Source organism: Podarcis pityusensis (assembly GCF_964106645.2).
Source record: "Podarcis pityusensis genome assembly, chromosome: 7".
Classification (NCBI taxonomy): domain Eukaryota; kingdom Metazoa; phylum Chordata; class Lepidosauria; order Squamata; family Lacertidae; genus Podarcis; species Podarcis pityusensis.
Genome location: NC_138031.1, coordinates 11,604,925 through 11,627,845, shown reverse-complemented (window position 1 = coordinate 11,627,845; position 22,921 = coordinate 11,604,925). Strand labels below are relative to the sequence as shown.

General features: G+C 47.3%; 1 protein-coding gene and 1 long non-coding RNA gene across 2 annotated transcripts in view; one reads left to right on the top strand and one right to left on the bottom strand.

Moving 5' to 3' along the window:
- The window catches only part of ADCY8 (adenylate cyclase 8), a 142,489-nt gene extending 123,169 nt beyond the window's left edge, over positions 1 to 19,320 (bottom strand). The window contains 1 exon segment of the mRNA XM_081012499.1: positions 17,539 to 19,320. Coding sequence (XP_080868625.1) covers positions 17,539 to 18,411 — 873 coding nt within the window. The 5' untranslated portion in view covers positions 18,412 to 19,320.
- LOC308480978 lies at positions 17,669 to 20,038 on the top strand. Its single transcript, XR_013988380.1, has 2 exons — positions 17,669 to 17,775; positions 19,314 to 20,038. It is a non-coding gene; the product is annotated as an uncharacterized lncRNA (long non-coding RNA).
- The last annotated feature ends 2,883 nt before the right edge of the window (positions 20,039 to 22,921 follow it).

The window sequence follows — 22,921 nt, the reverse complement described above, 5'->3', positions numbered from 1 at the left end:
GGATCTTCTGCATTCAAAGCATGTCATCTACTACTTCTACTACAGTTATTCGTTTCTTTTTTCACACACTGGCCCCAAAACATCAAAAACAACAAAGAACAAGCAAAAACCCCCAAAAGAGCAGCCATACAAGTGGTGGTGGGGGATGAGTGTTCAGACCCCTGGGCTCTCTCTTGTGGGGTGCCTCAGGGTTCTGTCCTCTCCCCCATTCTTTTCAACATCTACATGCAGCCACTGGGAGAGATCATTAGGGGGTTTGGGCTGGGTGTTCATCAGTATGCGGATGATACCCAGTGCTACCTCTCTTTCAAATCAGAACTAGTGAAGGTGGTGAAGGTCCTGTGTGAGTGTCTGGAGGCGGTTGGAGGATGGATGGCGGCTAACAGATTGAGGTTGAATCCTGACAAGACAGAAGTACTGTTTTTGAGGGACAGGAGTCAGGCAGGTATGGAGGACTCCCTGGTCCTGAATGGGGTAACTGTGCCCCTGAAGGACCAGGTGTGCAGTCTGGGAGTCATTCTGGACTCACAGCTGTCCATGGAGGCACAGGTCAAATCTGTGTCCAGGGCAGCTGTTTATCAGCTCCATCTGGTACGCAGGCTGAGACCCTACCTGCCTGCGGACTGTCTTGCCAGAGTGGTACATGCTCTGGTTATCTCTCGCTTGAACTACTGCAATGCACTCTATGTGGGGCTACCTTTGAAGGTGACCCAGAAACTACAACTAATCCAGAATGTGGCAGCTAGACTGGTGACTGGGAGTGGCCGCCAAGACCATATAACACCGATCTTGAAAGACCTACACTGGCTTCCAGTACATTTCCGAGCACAATTCAAAGCGTTGGTGCTGACCTTTAAAGCCCTAAACAGCCTCGGCCCAGTATACCTGAAGGAGCGTCTCCACCTCCATCATTCTGCCCGGACACTGAAGTCCAGCGCCGAGGTCCTTCTGGCGGTTCCCTCGCTGTGAGAAGCCAAGTTACAGGGAACCAGGCAGAGGGCCTTTTCGGTAGTGGCACCCGCCCTGTGGAATGCCCTCCCACCACATGTCAAAGAGAAAAATAACCAAACTTTTAGAAGACATCTAGAGGCAGCCCTGTTTAGGGAAGCTTTTAATGTTTAATAGGTTATTGTATTTTAGTGTTTTGTTGGAAGCCACCCAGAGTGGCTGGGGAAACCCAGCCAGATGGGCGGGGTATAGATAATAAAATATTATTATTATTATTATTATTATTATTATTATTATTATTATTTATTATACAAAGCCTAGGTGAAGATTGTCAGTATCATCAGCCCACAGGCAGAGGTACCTGGCCTCCCCCGAGGCAATTGAGCGAGATACTGTTGTTTACCGTCCGTCTGCGGCTCCCGGCAGGCTAGGCAAACAAACCCGGCGATCCTCCTCAAACGTGAGCAGGACACACCCTCCTCCTTCTCTCTGCTTCTCTCCCTCCCTGCATTCTCCCCAGGGAGGGGAAATGAGACAGACAGGAGTCCTTTCTACATGTTTTATTCCTGTCACTCAACAGTACATAGAAATGTGACTGTTCCCTTCAGACTCCATCAGAAGAGTCTCACACTCCTCCCCTGTACTTCCAGCACAGGTCAGATGACACTCTGAGCTAACATCCGGTGCTCAGTACAGAGAATAGGCTCCACCTTTTCCCCAACAGTACATCTGCACTGTTTTGCATTCCAGCCATCTGGAGCTGGCTTTTGCCTTGGTGCTTTTTCCTGACAGGTTGTTGTCTGGTGCCTAAAGATGGATGAAGATGGGTTTAAATTGCCACCCAGCCATGAAACTCACATGGGGTGAGAACCTTGGGCCAGTTGCTGTCTCTTAGCCCAACCTACCTCACAGGGCGGTTGTTAGGATGAAATGTAGAGGTAGGAGAACCACTTATGCTGCCATGAGCTCCTTGGAGGAACAGTGGAATACAACTGTGATAAAAATAGTAATACTAGATTCTGTAGACTTCACACAACCTAGCAAAACCAACTGTCATAGGCAGGGAGCACTGAGCCCTGCCCCCTCCCCACTGCAGGAAGAAAATGTTCACTTAAAGCTGAGAAACATTGAATGCTCAACATTTTCAGTTAATCATGATGCAGACAGACAGCTCCTAGTAATGAACACTGTTCTCCAAAAAAGGAGGTCTTATTCATCACATTTGCTGAATAGCGAGAGGCACCCGTGATGCTAAATTCTTCCTTCTGACAAAGAGACAAGTACCTCCAAATTGAACAGATGTAAAATCCTGTGTGAGTAATGAACTTCTCCCAAAATATAAACACATTTCGTTTAGAGCCCTTTTTTTGTATTTCTCAATCTCTCCACTGAGCATGTCACCTTAATACTTAATCCCTCTGAAGCAGTTGTTTATTTTACATCCATGTATTTTTGCTTCCAAAAAGCTTGATCCTCGACAGGCTTGACTCAGCCGCCTCTATACCGGGGGTTCCCAAATGTGGGTCTCCAGCTGTTTTTGGGCTACAAGTCCCATCATCCCTAGCTAGCAGGATCGGTGGATGACGGGAATTGTAGTCCAGAAACAGCTGGAGATCCAAGTTTGGAAAATCTAAATAGACTATACCAGGGACAAAGAGTTCTATGCTGTGCTTTGGAGTCCTGTCCAACAGCTGATAATTGGTGCTTCAGAAGCCTAGCAATTGGCTGGTCTTTGTGTTTCAAATGCTTGCAGAAGCACAGCACATGAACCTTACGAAGTGCTGATGATCAGCTGATTGACAGCAGTTCAGAAGCTCCTTTTGGCTCCGCTCGGCTGCCTTTTTACCTGCCCATACCTGGTGTCATATATGACATGAGGTGATGGGGGGTAGGTATGGCTTGGGCAAAATGGCTTGGCAAATCCAATTCAGCCCATGGGCCAGAGGTTGTATTTCACATTATATTTATCACATGTGAAGAAGCAAATACAGTGGTACCTCGGGTTAAGTACTTAATTTGTTCCGGAGGTCCGTTCTTAACCTGAAACTGTTCTTAACCTGAAGCACCACTTTAGCTAATGGGGCCTCCTGCTGTTGCTGCTGCCGCGCCGCCGGAGCACGATTTCTGTTCTCATCCTGAAGCAAAGTTCTTAACCTGAACTTAACCCTCTGGGTTAGCGGAGTCTGTAACCTGAAGCGTATGTAACTTGAAGCGTATGTAACCTGAGGTACCACTGTATATATGGAGAAAAGAGTGGCTGTTCTTTCCTAAGGCAAACTTCACCTGCAAGCCAAAGTCTTCAGTGGGTAGAATTTGACATTTTCAATTAGTTCTGTTCAAGCAGAACCCCAAATATGGCACAATATGCAGTTTTCTGTGGGATTTTACAGCATCTGTCTTCAAGGCCATGCTACCATTGTCTTAAATAGGGAAACCGCATATTAAAATGTTACACACTCACACAAATGGAAGGGCATGCCATTTATGTAAACAATCTCATGAATGCATGCAAACAAATGGACGGCATATTATGGTCACTATGGGAGTGGCAGTAACAGAAGCCAAGAATTGCATGGCCAGCTGCTTTCCCATTGCTAGGACTTTGTAACACGTGCAATAAATACACACAGAGGGATTCCTGATTCATTGCAAGCCAGAATTCAATACAGCATACTGGTTAGGAAATGTGATCTGAAATATGAGCCATTATTTCTTTACAATGTCCTTCATTGCAAACAACGTGGAAGGAACAGAAAACTAGTCATTGTAAACATCTGTCAAGTTAGACCACACTGAGCTTGGTTTTCTAGGAGCTGCTGCTATGGATAAAATCCACTGGGGAACCATGAGGTTTGATGCTCAAGCTCAGTGTGGTCAGCTACTTGGGACAGTGCATGCTCTGGTGACATCTGTCATTTTGGGGGCAAGACAGCCCCCGTATTTTTCAAATGATGGACTGACTGTAATTGACCTCTTCTACTGAGGCTGCACAGAAAAAGCATTTTGGTTCCTGAAATTCATTTTGATTGTGCAGATAAAATATAAGTGATAGAATTCCATTGGATGGGGGTATTAGTGTGTGAAAACAGTCTAGATTCAAGGCACTATCCCAGTGCCTTGGGTCGCAAATGGTCAAAAGCCAGATGCAAAATGCACCTAAAAGGTAAAGGGACCCCTGACCATTAGGTCCAGTTGTGACTGACTCTGGGGTTGTGGCGCTCATCTCACTTTATTGGCCGAGGGAGCCGGCGTACAGCTTCCGGGTCATGTGGCCAACATGACTAAGCCGCTTCTGGCGAACCAGAGCAGTGCACGGAAACGCTGTTTACCTTCCCACCAGAGCACTACCTATTTATCTACTTGCACTTTGACGTGCTTTCGAACTGCTAGATTGGCAGGAACAGGGACTGAACAACGGTAGCTCACCCCGTTGCAGGGATTCGAATCGCCGACCTTCTGATCGGCAAGTCCTAAGCTCTGTGGTTTAACCCACAGTGCCACCCGCCTCCCTAAAATGCGCCTAGTGCCTGGCTAATTTCTAACACTGCCGCCTATGCTCCACCTTGCAATTCCACTATTTTCAGGGCCCCTGCACTGGAGGGGATGTGTTCCCAGTGTAGATTTGGATACTGGTGCCCATGACCTCAACCTTGCTTTGAGAAAGTGGAGAGTTGATGCTCTTTAGACTTTCTACGTAGCAAAATATTTTCAGGTAAGGACAGCATTTTTACTAGTTCAGACCAATTGTTCATATAGATCGATTCCAACCCTCCTACCCAAGATGCCCTTGACTGGACAGAACAGGCACTGATCTCCCACTCCCCCCTCTTTTGCCTGCAAAGCCCTTCAGAAACTTTGCTTCTTCTCAATTTCCCTTGACCCAGAAACATCTGAGTACAAATAATGTGGTCTAGAACCAAGAAATGCAACTTTCAGTCCCCAGGTCCCAATATCTATACACCTTTAAGTAATTCTCTAAATACGTATTTCTGAATGAAGGAAACACTCAGACATTTCCCACATTGATTCCCTCAAAACAAGCAAACAAACGAAAAAGATTCCATAAAGAGCTTCCTTTTGCTTCAGATAGAACAGATCCTATCTAATATTTCCCTTCTGTGAGACATCTGCTCTTCAGATTAATTGGAAAAAAATCTAGAATCAAAGCTAAGCAGAGAATTCAAAGGCTGAGCTTGTGAGAAGTGTAGAGGTTTCCACTAGAGGGAGCCAAATGAAAATGCTGCAAGTCTAACAACTTGCACATTAACTTTAGAATAGAAAACATTTCAGAACCATGACATGTGGACAGCTCCCCCAATATTCATTTACCAGTAAGTATAGCTGCTTTTCCACCTCGCTTTCATTTCTCTAAGTGTATATAGTTTTCATTTTTCTACTCTTTAGTAAATGCCGGCTCCCTCGACCTGGAAAGTGAGATGAGCGCGACAACCCCGTAGTTGCCTTTGACTGGACTTAACCATCCAGGGGTCCTTTACCTTTACCTGACTGTAGCAGTAAAGGTAAAGGTAAAGGAACCCCTGACCATTAGGTCCAGTTGTGGCCGACTCTGGGGTTGCAGCGCTCATCTCACTTTATTGGCCGAGGGAGCCAGCATACAGCTTCCGGGTCATGTGGCCAGCATGACTAAGCCGCTTCTGGCGAACGAGAGCAGTACACAGAAACGCCATTTACCTTCCCGCTGGAGCGGTACCTATTTATCTACTTCCACTTTGACATGCTTTCGAACTGCTAGGTTGGCAGGAGCAGGGACTGAGCAACGGGTGCTCACTCTGTCGCGGGGATTCAAACCGCCGACCTTCTGATCGGCAAGTCCTAGGCTCTGTGGTTTAACCCACAGCGCTACCCGCGTCCTGACTCTAGCAGTACCTTTCCCAATTTGCAATATGCATCCTAGCTTACATATTGCACCATGTTCTGGACAGTTTATGATTAAGTTCAGTGTTGCCTCCCCTCTGGTTAGATTGATGAGAAACTGTTGTAGAACACAATCATTTAGGGCATTTAGAAACTTCTTGTTGTGACCAGAACTTGCACTTACCCATTTTATGGGTAACTAAAATCACCCATTACTCCAACATTTCCTCCTGTGGATGCCTCTGTGATTTCATTCTCTTTCTCAAGATCATCCTGGACATTGGGGTCAGGTGGCCAAAATATAGCATGTTGCCAATGCTAAAATTACTCTGCGGTATTTCCACCCACAGTAATTCTGTGGAGGATCCTGTCCCTTTGTAGTTTGTTGGTCTGTAGTTTCTGCATCTGTATTGGAACTGTTTTTATATCTTTCTGTCATTGATGTGATTGCTAAATAAATAGATAGATAAATAAATAAATAAATAAACATTTCCCTGTTCTTCCTGTACAGTTTGTATCCAGAAATGAAGAAGAAGAAGAGTTTGGATTTGATATCCCGCTTTATCACTACCTGAAGGAGTCTCAAAGCGGCTAACAATATCCTTTTCCTTCCTCCCCCACAACAAACACTCTGTGAGGTGAGTGGGGCTGAGAGACTTCAGAGAAGTGTGACTGGCCCAAGGTCACCCAGCAGCTGCATGTGGAGGAGCGGGGAAGCGAACCCGGTTCACCAGATTACGAGTCTACTGCTCTTAGCCACTACACCACACTGGCTCTCTATAACCTGTTTCTCTATCCCACCAGGTTTCCACCATCTATTCCACCATCTAGGATCTAATTCAGTGCTGTTTTTAAACTTTAAGGTCCTAAATCAAGGGCAGCCGAGGCAGAACCCTCCATAGGTTGAATCTGGTTGGCCTCTGTGAGAACACAATGCTGGACTAGATGGGCCATTAACCTGACCCAGCTGGCTCCTCTTACTATCTTATCTTCTTACCCCTAAATGGCCTGGGAACTGGAATGTCTCAAGGACAGCTTTCTTCCAGTCAAGTCAACTAAAATGTTTAGACAATTTCCAGCAGCCCTCCCTGCATGGATCTGAAGTCGGTAGCGGGTAGCAATTCAGAATAGGGCTTTTCCACACAGGTGCTAACTTTTTGGAACATTCTCCTCCAGTGCTCTTCAACTTTGGCTCCCCAAATGTTGTTGGACTACAACTCCCATCATCCTTGAGCTAAGCTGGCTGAGGATGATAGGATTCGTAGTCCAACAACACCTGGGAGCCCCAAGCGGAAGAACACTGCTCTTTTCTAAACTTACCTTGCTGGCTTTCCAGTATAAAATTAAGACAGTACTTTTCCGGAGGGCTGTGAAATACTGGTGTTGCTTATCTTTCTGCATTGTCTGGTGGGAACACGTTCCTTTTATCTGCCAGCAGTACTTTCATGTCTTGGTTTTTATATGGCTTTATTATGTCTGGTATTTTTAACTTTGTTGTAAGCTATCCTGTAGGTCCATGCTGAATAGCAGGATAGGATGACAATATTTTAAATAACAAATAAACCAATCAATCACAATTGCAGAGGGATTAGAGCTGGCCGTGGCTGAGAAATATTCTCTGTACATTCTTACAGACACTCCTTTAATCAATTTACCTGCAGACCAGGGATGGGTAACACAAAACACATTTCTTATGCATTTTGTACTAGTTCTGTGGATGCCATTTTACTGTTGATTTTATGCCATTCACAGCCAAAATATTTTTCCCCCTTAAGGTTTGCAATATAGACATTTTTGTAAATAAAAAAATAAACCTGCCCTCCACCCAGTTGTTGCTGGATTCCCAACTCCCATTAGTCCCAGCCGACATGATCACTGGTCAAAAGTGATGGGAATTGTAGTGCAACAGCACCTGGTTCTTCCCCAAGGTGCCTTGCACCATTCACAGTTTTTATAAGTTCCTGTACAGTGGTACCTCTGGTTAAGAACTTAATTCGTTCTGGAGGTCCGTTCTTAACCTGAAGCACCACTTTAGCTAATGGGGCCTCCCGCTGCCGCCGCACCGCCACTGCACGATTTCTGTTCTCATCCTGAAGCAAAGTTCTTAACTGGAGGTACTATTTCTGGGTTAGTGGAGTCTGTAACCTGAAGCGTCTGTAACCTGAAGAGTCTGTAACCCAAGGTACCACTGTAAAGTACAGTGGTACCTCGGGTTACAGACGCTTCAGGTTACAGACTCTGCCAACCCAGAAATAGTACCTCGGGTTAAGAACTTTGCTTCAGGATGAGAACAGAAATCGTGCAGCGGCAGCAGGAGGCCCCATTAGCTAAAGTGGTGCTTCAGGTTAAGAACAGTTTCAGGTTAAGAACGGACCTCCGGAACAAATTAAGTACTTAACCTGAGGTACCACTGTAATTGTATGTATGTATTTATTTAAAAATCAGCTGCTTGTTTAAATGGGGACCCCTGTCTAGTTAATCAAAAGTTTAATTTATTAAATCAGCCCACTGATTGACTAAGCCAGGGATGGGGATTCTGTCGCCCTCCAGACGTTGTTGGATTCCAACTTCCATAATCCCCAGCCAGCATGGCCAATGGTCAGGGGTGATCAGGAGCTGAGGTTTAGCAACATCTGGAGGGTCAAGACTTTACCATCCATGCTGTAGTCCAACAAGACCTGGAGGGGTGCAGGATCCCCATCCCTGGGCTAACCGTTGCAGACACACATCTCCTTTAGCATGAACCCCCAGTGTTGCACTGCAATTATGCTAGTTGTTCAGAATTGCAGGTGAGGGGGAATGCTGTGACACTCATGTACAGCTTACCGACTTCCCATCTGGTCAGTCCCTGTGAGAGCAGGATGATGGACTTGGTGCGCCATGGACCTGATCCATCAGGCTTGTCTTGTGTTCTTATTTTAGGCATGTCTGTCCCACTCAGTTCACTGGGCTTTACTCCCAGGTAATTGTGCACAAGATTAAAAATGAATTCCACACCATGCCTGCCTGCCTGCCTTCTTCCCTTATGCAGTGGTACCTCAGGTTACATATGCTTCAGGTTAAAGACGCTTCAGGTTACAGACTCCGCTAACCCAGAAATAGTACCTCGGGTTAAGAACTTTGCTTCAGGATGAGAACAGAAATCGTGCTCCGGTGGCATGGTGGCAGCAGGAGGCCCCATTACTAAAGTGGTGCTTCAGGTTAAGAATAGTTTCAGGTTAAGAACGGACCTCCGGAACAAATTAAGTACTTAACCCGAGGTACCACTGTATGTGTTTATTTTCATCTTATTTATCTCTCTTCCATTTTGTCCCATTTCTCTTCTTTCCTTCTCTTAAACAAACAAGCAAGGGACAGGGATGGTGGCCGGGCCAAAGGTAAGGCTCACCTGATGTGGTTCTTGCAAAAAGCATTTCTTTTCTTTTTATTAATGATCTGCACGTTTATTTGCATCAAATAAGATGCAAGCACTTTGACAAATATACAGAAAAAAAGGTAGAATCAACATAGAACAGAAATCTAGCTTAAATGGAGGGAAAGCTTATGACAACATACTCCCAAGAGGAACTTTCTTCTGCAGTTAAGTTACTTATGTCAACAAAATAGAGGTTGTGATAGGTGTAAGAAGGAACTCAGTTTGTGCATTTTTCTTAAACTTCAAAATGTTAATACATGCCAGTTAAATACTACAACTAAAATTTACAAGTAAGCATGATAGGGAGTTGAGTTTGTTAGTTACCTTTCCTCTTTGGATAATCCAGAATAAAACAATTACTATAGTTACAACTTGCTGTTGGACTGGTTGATAAAGGATTGAGTAGTGTGTTGAAAAAGGGACACAGGTAGCGTCGTGGTCTAAACCACTGAGCCTAGGGCTTGCCAATTGGAAGGTCGGCGGTTCAAATCCCTGCGACGGGGTGAGCTCCCGTTGCTTGGTCCCAGCTCCTGCCAACCTAGCAGTTCGAAAGCATGTCAAAGTGCAAGTAGATAAATAGGTACCGCTCCGGCGGGAAGGTAAATGGTGTTTCCATGTGCTGCTCTGGTTTCGCCAGAAGCGGCTTAGTCATGCTGGCCACATGACCTGGAAAAACTGTCTGCGGACAAACGTCGGCTCCCTCAGCCAGTAAAGCGAGAATGAGTGCCGCAACCCCAGAGTCATTCGCGACTGGACTTAACTGTCAGGGGTCCTTTACCTTTACCTTTAGTGTGTTGAAGTCCATCTGAAGTTGTGACCACTGGCATTTAGAGTGTTGCCAGCTTTCAAGAAGCAATGATCATACATGAAGCTGGAGTGTCAAAGCTATTCTAAGTGTCGAACCTAATATTCAACACAACCCCCTTTACGATTGTTCATTTCAGATATTTCCGAAGTGCCTTTCCAGACTACAGCCTGCCCAAGGTGGCTCACATGAATAGCAAATACGCAATTTCATTAAGAAGAGAAGCATCAAAACATGAAGCTCAAACCGCTACAAAAACATCCCACTGCAGTAGAAGTCAGTAAATGCTAACAACCCACCAGCAGTAACCCTCTAAACTAAAAGGCAAGGAAAACAGATGAGTTTGTAAAGCACGCTTCCTCAACCTCAGCCCTCCAGATGTTTTGGGACTACAATTTCCATGATCCCTAGCTAGCAGGACCAGTGGTCAGGGATGGTGGGAATTGTAGTTTTAAAACAGCTGGAGGGCCAAGGTTGAGGAAGCCTGTTGGAAAGCTTTCATAAATACTTGAAGAAGACTGAGGTACCCTAACAGAAATCTTGCCAAGGAAATGTACCAGTGTCACAAACTGTTTTGTCCAATGGGGGCAGGTGGGAAGAGGGACCATGCTCTAAAATTAGGAGTCTGTGACTCTAAATACAAGGATGGATGGACACTAAAGCACAGCAGCTTATTGAAAGGGTACAGGAATATAAGAACTTCCATGCAGGGTGAGATCAACCACGTGGTGAGTTGTTTTGTTTCCATCCACTGCCAACCAAATGTCTTTAAAGCATCACTTTGGGGTGATGGACTTTCCCTGTTGTTTCTTCCCAGCAGCTACCACCTCTGTACCTCTTGGTGTGGGTGGACAACCTAAGCTACTGACCGCCTCTGCATCTTAGGAACATTAGAAGAGTCCTTCTGGATCTGAACAAAGGTCTGTCTAGTCCAGCCTCCCATTTCCAACAGTGGCCAAGGAGATGCCTCTGGAAGGCTACGAGTCAGACATGTGTGCAAAAACAATCACGATCCCCAGCACCTTGCAATTCAGATGTGTGTGGCCTCTGACACCAGTGGTAAAACCCTCCCATCTCTGCTGGCAGCCATTGATTGCCTTAACCACCATAAATTTAAAGCCATCCAAGTTGGTGGTCATTCCTACGTCATGTGGTATGGCATTCACTATGCATTGTGTGAAGAAGAACTTCCTATTGTCTCTCCTGAGCCTTCAGTTTCACGGGATGACCCTGGGTTTCTAGTATTACAAGAGAGGGATATATATTTTTTGGAGGGGAAACCCTATGAGAGCAAATTCCGTAAGTTAGTTACATAGTCTGTGTGCAGGAATGCACACCCACCCAGATCTACTGCCTGGAGAAGATGGGTTGAAATCTAGAAGCTAAGAGTTATCAGGAAACCAATATGTACAAATTACTCTGGGACTGAATCATCACTTACTTTTCCTTGGGAAATGTCTGAGCTGTGGGTGTGGGAAGACATTGAATTCAGACACACCGAGACAGCTATCTACCCCAGTCTAGTCATAATAAGATAATCCTATTAAGGTTTATGGGAGTCACAACAGCTGCAGGGTGGAGCAGAGGCTCCCAGCGCCGCCTCCTGAAATCAGATCTAGCCTGATCAATTCTGCTGAGTGGTCCGGGGAAATAAGCTGGGATGAAACACAGCATGCATCCACCTTCCTGGTGCAGTTCCTGGTGCAAGCAACTATGAGGATAGCCCAAGCTCTATTGTTATGAAAACCAGGTTTGGCATCAGGCTGATAAGAAACCAGTTGTAGCAAATTGGCTAGAGGTTACTGAAATTTTTGGCACGCTGCAGGTGTTTCCTAAGAAATGGTCTTGCCCCATCAAGGACATGGGGACCTCTACCCCCAAGAGACATTTTAAACCAAGAATAGCATATGTGGTAGTCTCTTCATGTGGCTGGACTGCATGACTTAGCCCTAGATGACTTAGGCCCCAAATACCTGAGAGACCTCATCCTACCCTACAAGACCTTCCTGGGTGTTAAATCAGCAGACAGCAGACTTGGTTCAGGTAGTAGCAGCCCAGGAGAGGACATTTGCTCTGGCAGTCCCTTAGTTGTGGAATTCCCTCCCAGCATCTGGCATCTTCCTTATATAGAACTTCTTTACCAGGGCCTTTGGCACAAATACTAATAACATCTCACATCACCTTGGCTACCCATGTTTTGTTATCTTCATCACTCAGCAGCCAATCCCACTCTGGCAACTGCCAGCAGCCAGAAAGGGCAATGTTTGCACCTGCAAATCCTCTCCAAAGAGCCTGTCTATATCCTGCACAATCCTAAAGCATTTAACAGAACAAGAAAAACTAGGCACTTCCAGTAAAGGCAAAGGGACGCCTGACCATTAGGTCCAGTTGTGGCCGACTCTGGGGTTGCAGCACTCATCTTGCTTTACTGGCCGAGGGAGCCGGCGTACAGCTTCTGGGTATTGTGGCCAGCATGACTAAGCCGCTTCTGGCGAACCAGAGCAGCACATGGAAATGCCGTTTACCTTCCCGCTGGAGTGGTACCTATTTCTCTACTTGCACTTTGACGTGTTTTCGAACTGCTAGGTTGGTGGGAGCAGGGACTGAGCAACGGGAGCTCACCCTGTCGTGGGGATTTGAACCGCCGGCCTTCTGATTGGCAAGTCCTAGGCTCTGTGGTTTAACCCACAGCGCCACCTGCGTCCCGCACTTTCAGTACTTCACAACATATCATCCAAGCTTGATTGGAGCCATGTGCTTTCACTCAGGCAATCCAGAGTTACAGAAGGTGAGGGACACGAGGTGTTGAACCCCCCCCCCCCAGAATAACCAGGATATATTCAAGACCACATTTGATACCACCTCTGCCAGCTCAAAGGGTGGAAGGGTACTATAAGAACTTCAGCAGAGCCTGCTGGATCAGACCAACGGCCCATCAAGGCTGAGGTCCTGAACTCACAGTAGCCACCCAGATACCCATGGGAAGCCTGACAACAGGACCTGAGCACAACAGCGTTCTCTGCTTTTGTGTTTCTCAGCAACTGAGATTCAGAGGCGCACTGCCTCCAACAGAGGAGGCAGGTCGTCTGCCCAGGATTCCAGCCAGCCATTCCTTCCAGTGGGTTTTTTGTGATTTGCCCCTCTCAAATCAAAACAAATGCCCTTTTAGATACACAAGAAGAGCATGCTGCTCTCAACATGGCCAACCAGATTCCTGTAAGAGGGACCCAAATGCAACAGGACTTTCCCACTTGTGATCCGAGCAACTGATATGGACAAGTATAATTCCTCTGACAGCGGAGATATTGTAAGCACTCACTTCTCTCTGGCTGGACAGAGAGACGTTCAAATCGTCCCTGCCACACCACCCGAAAAGAGAGGGCGAGCAAGCAATGTTTGCTGTGGTGGTGGGAAACTGGGCAAGCAGCAGCCACCACTGCTTCTCTGAGCCCTCTCACTGCATCCCAGCAGTGGCAGGGTATCTGCCTTGTATTTAGAAGGTCCCTGGTTCATTCCCCAGCCTGTTCTCTGCTAGCTAGCTAGAGCAGGAGTCAGGTGTGATGTATGGCAGATTCCTACATCCCTGTGCTTGCCCTCTCTCTGTGCAGCAAGCAGAAACCTAGGATCATAGGAAGAGCCTGTTGCTTCAGGCCAAAGGCATATCTAGTCCAGAACTCTATTCTTGCAGTGGCCAACCACTGCGTCTATGGAAAACCTGCAAGCAGGACTTGTGTGCAGCAGTACTCTCCTCCCTTTTCATGTCACCCATGTTGGTATTCATCACTGCCTCCGGTGGGGGTGAGTTCCATATTTTATCCATGCACTGCAATAGCAAGAAGTGCTTCCTTTTGTCTTTCAGATTCATTGGTTGTTTGTGAGTTCCTGTCTTCAGACGCCAGGTAAAAAGGTAAAGGGACCCCTGACCATTAGGTCCAGTCATGGCCGACTCTGGGGTTGCGTTGCTCATCTCGCTTTACTGGCCGAGGGAGCCGGCGTACAGCTTCTGGGCATGTGGCCAGCATGACTAAGCTGCTTCTGGAGAACCAGAGCAATGCAGAGAAACACCGTTTACCTTCCCACTGGAGCGGTACCTATTTATCTACTTGCACTTTGATGTGCTTTTGAACTGCTAGGTTGGCAGGAGCTGGGACAGAGCAACGGGAGCTCACCCCGTTGCAGGGATTCGAACTGCCGACCTTCTGATTGGCTAGCCCTAGGCTCTGTGGTTTAACCCACAGTGCCACCTGTGTCCCCAGATGCCAGGTAAAGACACTCAAAATTCGTACTGCTAAACGAGGTATCGGATCACAACAAAAATGGGCAATGCCTTCTCTGACCCATCAGTCAAGTCTGGACTATTGTGGACTGAAAGACCAGGTGGTCAGTCTAATGCCATCCAGCTCACCCACTTTGCATTCCACCCTTGGTATTTGCCTGGCTTGGTCAGCTTCTGTTGCTAGCCCTGGCTATAACTATCACAGAGTGCACAAATGCTGCGGAAAAACGACTGTGAAGGAGTAGAACCAAGAAAACTAGAAATGAGAATAAGGGAGTAAAGTCTCAAAATGATATTCTTATTCTTATATTCTAAATAAGGGGGATATACCTAACCGATTTCTAAAAGGCTGCCGAGTTATTGCAAGCTGCTGTGTTCGGTCAAAATGAGAGTTAAATAAGACATAGGAGAGATTGATCTGAAGGTACCAGCTTTGATTTGAGAGGTTGCTAGAGCATAAGAAAGTTAGTCCCATTTCTGATCCAGTTTGTAAAAATGACAGAAATGGGATCACAATCCTAATGAAAAAGCCTTTCCCCTCTGAGCTGTACTGGACTCCGTTCTCTCAGATGTTTGTAGGCTTCCAGGGCTCAGTGGTAAAATACACTCTGAACTTGCTCATAGGGGCTTTCTTCAAAACTGCTGCAACATATATCCCATTGCTGAGCCCTTGGCACTGAAAACAGGATCTAGGATCGGAGCTCTAGCAATCTTAGATGTCAATAAACGATTAGTCCATAAATCATTTCCGTCTCCCCCTCCTCCAATGCTTCCTAAACCAAACGATCTGTTCTGGGTTCTCTCTTCGGACTAAAAGGCATGTGTCCAAGGGGTTGCCAACTATGTCTTACAACAGATGATGAGGTTTTCTCATGATTGTAAACAACAACACCTTTGTTTGTCAATTCCTGCTACAGGTCAAGCTGCTACTGGAGTCTTTTGAAAAAATGGGGACTGTGAACCTAAAATAATCCGAAATTGTGTATCAAAAGACAATTGCTAAGTATTTAAGGACTCGCCCCACCCGCAAACCTGTTAAGTGCACAAAACATTTCTGTTGGATTTTTAATAAATAAATAAATAAATAAAGTCAATTCCTATCAGCAAGACAATTTCTAAAGCAGATGAGAGTTTCCACTTTTTAGATCTCATGCCCCTGTAAAATGTTGGGTTGCATTGTGTCACACAGCAAAATAATCCTTAGACCTGCAAGCTTACCAGATTGTTTATTTTATAAATACAGCTGAAATTATTTATTTACTTGAGGGAAGACTCTTTTTTTAAAAAAGTACCACGTATATCTTGAAACTTGTAATAAAAGAAAATGGATTTTTGTTTCAATTTTTAATATATTTCTGCCTTCAGAAAACAAATTTAGGAATAGTTAAAACTGATTCATTTATGTATTATATTGTTACATTAATATCCCACCTTTTTTCCCAAGTAGCTCAAGGTGGTGAATGTGGCTCCCCTCTCTAATTTTTTACTCACAACAACCCTGTGAGGTGGGTTAGTCAGAGAGGCTGTGACCATCCCTAAATCAGCGAGTAACTTTCATGGCTGAGTGGGGATTTGACAGTCCAGCACTGTGACGAAGCTGACTCTCTCGTGTATGCCAAATAAATGACAAAAGTGACTGATCTCTCCCTGTTCACCATCATTAATCCCTGATAAATTAGAAACTGGCAGGAGCCAAGACCGACATAACAATTACTTCTTTTGAGACCTCATCACTCAAAACCTTTGTCCAGGTGGCAGAAACAGAGAACCGGACCCCCAGCAAAAGCCATTTGGCATGATCTGCATTTTTTGTTTCTGTTTTTTTGAGATTGAATACTGTTTTGCAGTGGGTTGGGGGAACAAAACACCTCAGCGACAGCAGCCCAGGAACTAAGAAACCAGCACTACTCAATGAACACTCTCATTTAATGGAGAGATGATCTGATTTACTTTTCAGAGACTAAGGTTCGATGCTAATTCGACCACAGACCCATCAGGTGGCTCCAAGCATATATTGTTACATTCCCTTCTTCATTCATCATGGTATGCAATCAGGACAGATTTGAAGGTGTCAAATGCAGATTGTCAAGCCCATTGAAAAGTGTGATATGCACAAGTGCTAGGGATTTGCGAACTGACACCTCACCCACTGCAAGGTGAGGTGGTATTCCAATATGCTCCATATTAGCATGATACAGACAGAAACCAAGAATCCAAAAATAAGAAAAGGTACAGTATATCCAACTGAAACAGTTCTCCTTCTTGATTAACCTTGTCCACTGAATGGTTGCCAAAATAGCTCCAGGGATTGAAAGCAGCATTTTAGGGTTGCAATGAGCTTGTGTGTGTGTTTTGCAAAACATTCAGGTGCATCAATATATCTACCGCCTTCTAAATTCTGCTTCCAGGTAGATTCTTTTAACTCCAAATCCACTCCAGATCACCACTTGGTACAAGTATCAACTAAACATGAGAATATTGAGTGGAGGAGAATATGGAGGACCCACTAGGGAACATTGCAGTGGACACAGCTGGTCTTGGACCAGGAGTGCAGTGGTGGACTTGGGACAGGAGACCTGCATTCAGACTCCTCAGACCTGGAGAATTTTGGACCAGATGCTGCCTCTCTGCCTAACCTACTACACAGAGATGTGGTGAGGATGACATGAGACAAGCTCATGAGCAATGAACGTCCTGAGGTCCTTGGAGGAAGAGTGGGATACATATGTGAGAGGTCGGGATGCAGATGGGAGTTGCAATCCAACATCTGGGTGCCAGATGTTGGATTGCAGATGAACATAAAGATTAAGGATGGGTGCTCTTCAATATAGCCTTCCATTTGCATCTCCATCTAAGTGACTAAAATATGGATATGAGGAGGACATTAGATTTCCATGACATGGGTTGTTTGAGCATGACAAAACCCCAACTTTTATGTGTCATTCCTCATAAGGTCTCACTGCCTCCTCCCTCTCCCCAGCCGAAACAGAGCTAGATGTCTGAACCTGTAATTCCTCTTGCATTAATCAGGATTATGAATGCACCATTATATCCTTGCTAGGATATAATCAACCCATTATGAGAAAGGATAGCTTTACTCAATGATGATGTCTAGCTGCCTTAGTAACCCAGCTCATGGAGGAGATGAACATGTGTCCTTACAAGCTGCCCCACTAAAGGTGACTTCGGAGAGAAAGAACGATGATCCCCCGGAAATACCTGGTTGATGGAGGTCATGGTTTGCCTCGGGATCACCATCTGCATGATGAGTTGCAGAACGGAGGTGACTAAGCCGGCCAGGATAGCCCAGGTGAGGGGCAGAGGCAGCATGCTGTAGGTGGCGAAGAGCGTGAAGAGCACATAGCCAATTCCATCTCCGAGAAGACCACAGCCAAGGCCGGCAGCCAGGATCTGTGTGGCCATGGCCACCCAAGTGACCACCCCACTGTACTGCAGGTAGGTGTAGGAGGTCGTATCCTTCCTGACCACCACTAAGGCACAGATGACCACCTCGATGCCTGTGAAGAAGCCCAACAGGATGCCCTTGATGGGGTCCATAGGGGCCGAGGCCAAGGTGAGGTGGAGCAGCAGGAGGGTCAGCTTGGTGAGCACATCCAGGATGTTCACCACCACCTCGGATTTGCGCCTCTGGCCCAGGAAGTAGCGTTGGTAGAGGCGCTCCAAGTCCCGGGACTTGAAGGAGTTGCGCAAGGTAGGGAAGATCACGCCGCGGTACGTGTAGCCCCAGTTGAGGAAGAAGTCCGAGTTGCTGGGAGCGCAGTCGAGATGCAGGAATCCCAGGTCCCCACTGCTGCTCGTGCGCTCCGGGAAGACTTTGGTTCCCCCATTGTTGTGGCCGCCAAGGCTCTTGCCTGCCGACCGCGGGTGGTGGGAGTGGTTGGAGCAGAAGGACTCCTCCGAGCCCAGCACTTTCCCTCCGCTGTGCTCCTGGATGAAGCGCTGCTCAGTGATGTGGCGGACTGCCGTCTGCCACAGCAGGCGCTGAGAGCGAGCGCCGCTGCTAGGGGGCGTCTGGTTGATGGTGTACAACTCGTCGCTGTCGCTCAGGCAGCGCACCTCGGATAGCTCCATCGTGTGGCTCGGGGTGGTGGCGGCAGCAGCGGCAGGAGAGGGAGGGTGTATCACATTGAAAGGCGGTGGCTGCCCCCTACCCCCTTGGCCGGCGGGGTGGGGGGGAATCAAGGGTCAGTCAATTATTGCAGAAGAAAGGGGACTCCCCATGCCTTTTTGGCACTGGATAGACCTTTGCATGGGGGGTTGGCTTTGTAAAGTGCATCTGACCCTGCCCCCCAGGTTATTATTACAGCTGGCGGTGGGGGGGGGAGCAGATTGAGATACAGAAGGCCCTTTTTGCTAACGGCGTGGTCAAAAGTCCAGTCCAGTGCGATCAAAGCCACATCCTTGTGGGCCCCTGCTTGGCACCGCAGAATCCAAAGGCAAAGAGGGGAAAGATACCCACAGAGAGGCAAAAAGTGCCCTTCAGACTGAGCCAACAAAAGGAGGGCAGGTTGGTGGCTCCCATCCTACATTCAGAAAACATGGTGTACTGCTGGATATTGGAAGTTGCCTTAGGACAAGCCAGACCATTGGTCCATAAAGCTGAGGACTCCCTCCTCTGATTGGCTCTCTGAGGTTCCAGGTTCAAACCCTTCCCAGTCCTGCTGCGGAGATCCTTGCAACTGGAAACGGCAGGGACTGAATCCAGAGCATGTGGTCTATCAGTTGGATATGAATTCTTGCAGAAGAAAAATGAGAGCCCTGTGCAATAGTGATATAGGTGGGTGGTTGTTTCCCTTAAATATATATATATATTTGTATATATTGTAGACTATTACAGGTGCATTAATAACAGCAACAACAACATCATGCAACTTCTTAGGAGAGGGAAGTGACCATCTGGAGGGTTCTAGGAGCTTGATGGAAGATCTGTTCCTTTCACACGGGTACTTATATTTATATATATATCTGTACAGCTGCAGCTGTGAGGGCGAGAGAGAGGTGATCGCTGGTTTGCTATAATCCGCGGCGCAGTCGCCTATCAGGATCAGCCACCCGTGCCACAAAGAGGAAGAACCGAGAGGATTGAAACGGGAAGGAGGTTAGAAACCGAAAGGGAGAGAAATGCCCAAGGAGACCCCAACCGGGGCGCTGGTCTCACTCCTGAAATTGACAAGGCTGCCGGTGGTCCAAGCGGGAGGCGAGGTGCGAAGCTGACAAGGTCAAGGGAGCTGGAGCTCGCGGCTGGCCCGGAGTCGCCTCTTCCCAAGCGCGCGCCGAGAGCGATCCAGGGAAACTCCAGCCGCGCAGGAAGATGCAAAGAGTTTTCCTTTTCTTTCGGGAGATCGGAGACTTGCAGCAGCGAGACATGGCCGGCTTGGAGATGGGAAGGGAAGCAGTCGGGGTGGGGGGATGCAGTGGCTGGCGGCTCACGGCTCGGCGACTTCAAGTTTCCCCGCAGGAGGAGAGAGGAGCCGTCGGCGGGATGCCTGGCTGGACATCTCTTTGGCGCGCGGCGCGTAATGGTTAGGCGACGGTCCTCATTGCTCTTCCCACGCCGCTTTAAACCGATCTCCCTCACTCTCCAAGCTTCCTCCTCCTCCCTCTCCCCCTTCCCCAAAGCCTAACCGGAGCCTTCAGTCTAACATGCCGCTTCCTCGAGGGGAGGGGATGCTTTATGAGATCCAAGGAGCGCCCCCCCCCCAAAAAAAAGAAAGAAAGAAAGAGAGGCGAAGGGGCTGCCCTTCCGAGCAGCTGCCCCGGGATGGCAGAAGTTTGGGGCACCCGGAAAGTCAGAGGGCTCCTCCTACCCCACCCGAGGGGGCTGTTTACTCCTCGCTGCTCCGCGCGCCCCCCATCCGTCCATCCGCCCCTTGGGCAGCAGCTGGGCTAATAGCAGCTCCGCCGACTGGGCATTTCCGGCGCCCTCGGGTCCTGCTCTGGCCCACCGCCGCCGCGATTTCCTGTTAGCCCTCCGAGAGTGGAATCAGAGGAAGCGAGCGAGGGAAAAGATAATCCGGAGCGCAGGAGAGCTGGTGCCGCGGCGGGCGCTCCTCTTGCCGCCACCGCCGCCGCCTCTACTGGGAAAGGCAGAGCCCGGCTCGGTCAGCTGATGGCCCAGTGACGTCAGGCTCTACTGCTCCCGCTCCCCTGTGCGCCCACTTAAAGAAGTACCATCTCCCCCCCCCCCCCAACAACAGCAGCCCCAAGACACGCGCATTGTCTCCAAAGGGATGGATCCGAATGAGCCAGTGGCTAGGGAGTTCCTCTTGGATTCCACTCACCCTGTTTAGGACCATAGGCAACCAGTGCGAGCTCACTTGGAAGCAAAGTCCGCTTTCTATCCAGAGGGTGCAATCTGAAGCGCTAAATCGCAAGACACACTGACGTGGAGTCTCTGCTCTCAAAGTGATTCCAAAATCACTACTAATACTACTATTTATTACAGTGGTACCTCGGGTTACATACGCTTCAGGTTACATACGCTTCAGGTTACACACTCCGCTAACCCAGAAATAGTGCTTCAGGTTAAGAACTTTGCTTCAGGATAAGAACAGAAATCGTGCTCTGGCAGCGCAGCGGCAGCAGGAGGCCCCATTAGCTAAAGTGGTGCTTCAGGTTAAGAACAGTTTCAGGCTAAGAACGGACCTCCGGAACGAATTAAGTACTTAACCCGAGGTACCACTGTATCAATATTAGTACTACAAGCATCAGCACACCTGGCTTATAGCTTGCAGGAAACAAAAGAAGTCTTCTTTGTTTTTGGATTCCATTTGTTCTCCCTGCCCACAAACTTCAGGGTGAGTTATAGGGCCTGATCCTGTCCACCATGCCACACATACAGAGGAGGTCAGCTGTTCACTCTTTCTAGCTAGGTAGCTCTGTTGGCTGTAAGAACTTACGAAGAACCAACTAGATCAGGCAGTGCCCCACCTAGTCTAGCAGCCTGTTCTTACAGTGGCCAACCACTGGGAAACCTACAAGCCAGACCTGAGCCCAGGAGCCCTCTCCCCTCCTTTGGTTTCTAGCAACTGGTATTTGGAGCATTACTGCCTCCTATTGCCTCCAATGTTGGAAATAATATGTGTTAAGTTTTAATTCAAAGGGTGAAAATATGCTCAGGTTTTGGGGTCACTGCTGCTGTGCAAGACATCTCACAGTCACTCCTCTTGGAGCTTAGAAAAAGGCAAGCATCCATGGGTGGGGGAACATTTCCTAGGCTAACAGCATCTGTGGAATTGACTTCTTCTGACTTTGAATGGTCACTCATGATCCACTAATATAGGGATCAGTAAACACAGAACTGTGCTTTAAAAAAGGACAGTATGTGCTTGGGTACAAAGAGTAATAGAGCTACAGTCTGTGATGACAGAGATCACATTATAAGGTACATAGCCTCCACGCTTTATGAGATACATGGTTTTTATTCATGTATACAAGGAACATGGGGAGGGACTAGAGAGCAATGGTACGGCATGTGCTTTTCATGCAGAAAGTCCGAGGTTCAGTACTCGGCCATTCAACTGGAACAGGGATGCGGGAACCTGTGGAACTTCATAAACTGTTGGACTCTAACTTCCACCAGCCTCAGTCAACATGGACAGTGGTCAGGGATAGTGGGAGCTGTGGTCCAACAGCATCTTGAAGGCCACAGATTCCCTGTTCTTGAACTAAAGGAACTCCAGTTGCAGGAGATGTCTCCAGCCTTTGATCTTGGAGAACAACTACAACACCACCACAAATACCTCCTTTTCAAACAAGTTACTAGGGAGAATACAGTCATACCTCGGGTTACAGATGCTTCAGGTTGAGTTTTTTCGGGTTACAGACCCACCGAAACCCGGAAGTACCGGAACGGGTTACTTCTGGGTTTTGGTGGTTGCACATGCGCAGAAGCGTTGAATTGCAACCTGCTCGTGCGCAGACGCAGCACTGCGGGTTACGAACACTGCAGGTTGCGAATGTGCCTCCCGCACGGATCACGTTCACAAACTGAGCATCCACTGTACAGTAACTGGTGATGAGCTGCAAGCATTTCTGGAGGAAACTGAGCATCTAGATCCATTCCAATCTGAGTTAAGGACTGAATCTTCCTTGGTCTCCTCTCTTCTCTCTCTTCTCTCTTACTAGACCTGTTATATATTCTCTGGGACAGTTTATGAAAGATGTGTACTGAGGACACAGTTCCCTTTGGGAACATGGCACAGCAGAGACTGTGGTGTCTTTATGATATATGGTTTCATTTACATATACTGTATATAGAACCTGCAGCTAAATCACAGAGCTTTCACATCCTATGAGGGTCTGGCTTCCCCCACAAGGACAGCATTGGACAGGCAGATTTCATCCCTTGAGTGCCCTCTTTGTTGGACAATATCTTACATGTTTTTGTGTGGGACTCAAAGGTCAGATAAGCAGCCCAAGATAGGAAAATAAGTAGTAAGGGAACACCTAGCTACTTTAAAGGAATTCAAATCTCCAGGGCCTGATGAGCTGCATCCAAGGGTACTAAAGGAGCTTGTGGATGTAATTTCAGAACCTTTGCCTATTATCTTTGAGACTTCTTGGGAAACAGGTGAGGTTC